At 37.0% G+C, this 5,171-nt stretch overlaps 1 protein-coding gene across 1 annotated transcript; it reads right to left on the minus strand.

Moving 5' to 3' along the window:
• Window positions 1-2,784: 2,784 nt before the first annotated feature.
• On the minus strand, window positions 2,785-3,843 carry LOC5575108. The gene is made up of 2 exons (XM_001661780.2): window positions 3,596-3,843; window positions 2,785-3,488 (listed from the first exon to the last, which is right to left on the minus strand). Exons 1-2 carry the CDS (start codon window positions 3,616-3,618, stop codon window positions 3,071-3,073), a joined length of 441 nt encoding a protein of 146 aa, XP_001661830.1. The 5' UTR covers window positions 3,619-3,843; the 3' UTR covers window positions 2,785-3,070.
• Window positions 3,844-5,171: the final 1,328 nt, after the last annotated feature.

A 5,171-nucleotide genomic window follows, 5' to 3' on the forward strand; every position in this document is an offset into this window, starting at 1 on the left:
CTTCAACATGCATTTGAAAATAAATGTGGAAGCTTGAAACAGTATTGACTCAAAATTATTTTGTCATTATTTTTTTATCTATCTGAAATTAGTGATTTCTTAAACCTGGAATTATTTTGTAAAACCGGGAAATGTCAGGGAATTTCGTTTTTTTCTAGAGACACCCTGGTATAGCTCATTTGTTGGAATTTCAATAATTACGTTACTGAAATCTTGCAAAATTATTAAATGCTTTTGATGACCTGGATGAGCTTCTGAACAACGTTGATTACTGCAGATAGTTCACTAGTAATCCATTTAGCGTCTGTCAGATATTATTGTTGTTTCGCCAAAATGTATTTAAATATCTCGGCAATACAATTCAACCCTTCCTACGTTTTGATACGATATTTTTCAAAAAAAATCCCAGAAAACTGTTAATATTTCCCGTTGAAATTGTATGCGAAATATTGACTAGCATTCTTTCAGAAAATAAGCCAGGAATGCAGGAATCCCTATCTTTTCTACACCTGAAATATAAAACAATTGTTTTTCAAGTCACCTTATATTTGTCTTTAGAATAAAAACCTGACTTAATCCACCGATGGTGAGACTGAACCCTTCTTACATTTCCATACAGGTTTGAGATAATTATTATTTATCATTCATTTGGAACCTTGTACCAGTACAGTGGGGATTCGCTCGTTGGGGTTCCGCTACATGGAATGACTCGATGGTTGGATGTTCGCTGGTTGGAAAATATTTTAACTAAAAGCACTCAAATGTCAACAGAAAATGTCAAACTGACTTTGACGTCTGAGAATCGTCGCTTTGAAGTCTCCATATATAGAACAAATGCGTATGTATATGTGCGTTTTGTGGCGATTTGCTGTCCAGATGCGTTCGTGTGGAGCATTTTCACCAGCTGTCAGTCTTTCCTACTAACGGGTCGGATTCGCTAGATGGAAGGCAGTCGTGTTCCAACCAGCGAATCCCCGGTGTATAACTAAACTTTAGGATGTTGTGACTATGTTCTATCTGCCCTAATAGTTTAATGGTTTGCGAAAAAGTCCAGGAAACTGCACGTCAAAAGGCGGATATCGAACTTTATTAGTTTTCATACGCTTATTATCATAGTTTAAGAGGGTCTATAAACCCATGTTGCCCTCCTGTAAAATAATATCGAAAAATGAAAAATTGATGTCCTAAAATGATTTTGCCAGCGATTTTTTTAAGACTAATGTGCAAGTTTAAATTAAAAAAAGGGGAATTTTAGAGATTTTTGAAAATAATGATTTTTATCTCTGTAATTTATAATTCTATTGCAATATGGTTGTGAATGATATCCGAGCTTTCAATCGACGAAAGAAGAGCTTAAATTGGATTAAAAATAGGTGAGAAATTGATCAAAATGTAAAAATATGAATATATCAGAGAAATTTTTTTTTCCAGTACTTTAGAAAATTCTTCCAATGATATCTCTAAAACTAGTAATCCGATTTCAATGAAAATTTGAAGGCTTATGATTGAATGTCAGAGCTTTCATTAGCCGATAAAAGAACTTAAATCGGTTCAAAAATGGCTGAGATATCGATCAAAATGCAGACAGTTGAAAATATTAGAATATGCTTTTTCTATTACTTCACGATACTGTTTGAATCATAACTCTGTAACGAAATGTCCGATCGCAATGAAATTCAATAGCGTTCTATGGGAATGTTGTAGCTTTCTTTTAGAGCTAAAAGTGTTTAAATCGGTTGACAAACGGCTGAGATAATTGAGTGACATTTTTTGTAACACACACACACATACACACACACGGACATGTGCTCAGTTCGTCGAGCTCTATCGATTGGTATATGAGACTTGGCCCTCCGGGCCTCGGATCAAAAGTCGGTTTTTCAAGCGATCTTTATACCCTTCTTATGGTTGTAAGAAGGGTAAAAAGGGGAATTTTAGAGATTTTTGAAAATAATGATTTTTATCTTTGTAATTTATAATTCTATTGCAATATGGTTGTGAATGATATCCGAGCTTTCAATCGACGAAAGAAGAGCTTAAATTGGATTAAAAATAGGTGAGAAATTGATCAAAATGTAAAAATATGAATATATCAGAGAAATTTTTTTTTCCAGTACTTTAGAAAATTCTTCCAATGATATCTCTGAAACTAGTAATCCGATTTCAATGAAAATTCGAAGGCTTATGATTGAATGTCAGAGCTTTCATTAGCCGATAAAAGAACTTAAATCGGTTCAAAAATGGCTGAGATATCGATCAAAATGCAGACAGTTGAAAATATTAGAATATGCTTTTTCTATTACTTCACGATACTGTTTGAATCATAACTCTGTAACGAAATGTCCGATCGCAATGAAATTCAATAGCGTTCTATGGGAATGTTGTAGCTTTCTTTTAGAGCTAAAAGTGTTTAAATCGGTTGACAAACGGCTGAGATAATTGAGTGACATTTTTTGTAACACACACACACATACACACACACATACACACACACGGACATGTGCTCAGTTCGTCGAGCTCTATCGATTGGTATATGAGACTTGGCCCTCCGGGCCTCGGATCAAAAGTCGGTTTTTCAAGCGATCTTTATACCCTTCTTATGGTTGTAAGAAGGGTAAAAATATGTGTCTTGCTGTTAGAATTTGAAAAGCTAAGACATTAGTGTCTTTATCGCCAGATCACGAAAATAGGGAATTTATTGACCAGGTCGCAAAAAGTGACTCGCTATAGCGATTGGGTTCTGAGAATTGAGACATTTTTATGAATATTACAAACCACGCCCTATGTAATTCAAGTTGTTTTATTCAGAGTGTTACAATAAATATTGTCAGTATAATAATAATAAATGGTTGGCAAAAAATAGTAAGCATGACTGAAGTAACTTCCGATCCGATCCGATAGCGTTTTCGTCGCCATGATTCACCAAGACCTACAGATAACTAATTGGGCGGGGGATCAACCCCCATAATTTTGTTGCTTTCTAAAACCTAAACGCACATCGCATAGTAAGAGAATTTAAAGCGAAAAAGTACCCTCTCGAAAAATATACAGAAGTAGAGAATCAGGAGAATCAATGCACTCGTCGCATCCTTTCAACATACAGCTCGTACAGCACTTTGTTCCGATTGAAGTAGTGCGGATTCTCGTGTTCGGCCAGATCCGGACAATATTCGCCCAGTGTTTCCCCATTGACGATCAACGTATCCTGTAATTGGTGGGATGGCATGTGCCTAGTTCCTCCATTGCTCGGCGAGCTTCCTCCCGACGGTATGGAGTGGCAGGTACTGCCGGAACTACTGCTACTGGAACTGCACTGGGCGAAGTTTGCCTGATGGCCCTCCAGGATCGGCATATGCATTCCCACTACAGCTGGGTGATGATGCTCCGTTGAGAACCCAACCCCTCCGTTATTGTTGTTCAGGTGTAGATTGTTGATCCGCTTAGACAGGGGCATGAATTCGTTGACATCCTCCTCGCGGGACCGTTTCCTGTAAGCACAAGACATGATTACAAAATGCTACGTCACTATCGGAACTCGGAAGCATAAACGTAAACAAAGGCTCCCATATCTGAGAATGGAAATCAGAATCACAACCTTGGGTCAACAACGGCAGACATCCCGCAGCTGGGTGGGGGCAAATTCGAGCCGACTTCAATCAAACCAAAACTAATCTGCTCTTCATTGAGGATTTGTGAATCACGGCCTAATATCGATTGATAGGAAAAACTTGCTGTTTCAAGGAATGATTCGCGATGTGCGTCTAACTTTGACTTTTTCAAGGAACAAGACGACACAAGAAAACAAAACTGCGAGAACCGATTTCAGTTGACAGAAGAACAGATATCGAAATCGTTTTGTGTGATATTTTTTACTGTGCTCCAGCTGTGTTTACAAGTTCGTGAGTTCCGTGAGTGCTGGTTTCGGGAAATGAACAGTGGGAGATTATTAAATCGACGCATGGCCAACATATAAAGTTATACAAATGCTAAACGATCGATCTAAAAGTGTTACCTATTCTGATCCCGACAACTATGTCTTAATTTCGTCTTTGTGCCCAATCCGTGTTATGAACTTTTTTCAACAATTCTCAAAGAGCGCTTTGATAGATATTTTGGAAATTTTGCTCTGTTCTCTTTGGTGATTATCTCGTGAGTATTTTTGGCTGCGGGGAAACGCCAAAGTTGTTTTTAATTGAACACTATAATATTATTTTCAATGATAGTTTGCCTTTTTTATTTACAGTAGCACACAATTTACAGTTTTCTTGATATAGCTATTCTGTAAACGATCAGATAGCTCTGGCAAATATTATAAACATTTTTTCTTCCAAACTGTACAGATCCGGTTGGTGTTCGTGTACGTGAAAATTAGTAGTTATATTTATTGTGAAATCACGTGTATCGTAAGAAAAATGGTTCAAAATATTATGCCAATGAGCCTCTGTACGTGCCATAGATTCTTTTGTTCTCATGACTTTTACTATGCGCCGTGTGTTGGTGCTGTCTCGCTCTCTCTCACGGGCATTTTGAAAACAGGGCGCACAGTAAAAGTCAAACGTTTTATAGTATGCATAGGTTCATGGTAAGTAGTTAAATAATATTGATTGTTTATGACCTAATTTTTGGGTGGCATAATTGAATTCAGAAGCCAAAAACAAATGTCTGTGGCATTTCTCTCGTTCGTCCCTAGAAAACTCTATGACGATGGCGCATTATATTCGCCTATTACTGTTCTGTCAAACGGACTAGACTATGGTGACGAAATATATGTGTTTTCAAAGCATTCGTTTTGGTTATTTCAATGATCCTTTTGCAAGCGATCTGGCCGAAATAAACCTGATGCTATAAAGTATGGAGATGCCCCAGATTCCACATTTTTTGAACGGCTAAATTGCGCGCTAATTGCTGAACATGCCATAAGGAATACACAGAGTGATCAACAATAGGTGAGAATTTTACTGCCGTTATACGCATAATTGTCCCATGTTCCAAAATTTGCAATCGAGAGGAATGCGTTTAAATATTTTAACACATTTAGGCCTCGTATTGACCAGGTGTGTGGTAAATCAAATTAAAATCTTTACAATAGCAAAAAGAATAGCATATAAATTAGAGTCAATAGTTTGTATTATGGGAATAAAGTAAATTTAGCTACGAAATTAAAAGTGGGA

This window comes from Aedes aegypti, chromosome 3, assembly GCF_002204515.2.
Source record: "Aedes aegypti strain LVP_AGWG chromosome 3, AaegL5.0 Primary Assembly, whole genome shotgun sequence".
Lineage (NCBI taxonomy): Eukaryota > Metazoa > Arthropoda > Insecta > Diptera > Culicidae > Aedes > Aedes aegypti.

Coding starts and splice junctions, on each gene's coding strand:
- LOC5575108 (XM_001661780.2), bottom strand. CDS start 3,618: ATGTCTGCCGTTGTTGACCCAAG. Junction 3,489..3,595: donor TCTGCCGTTGTTGACCCAAG/GTTGTGATTCTG, acceptor TTGTGCTTACAG/GAAACGGTCCCGCGAGGAGG.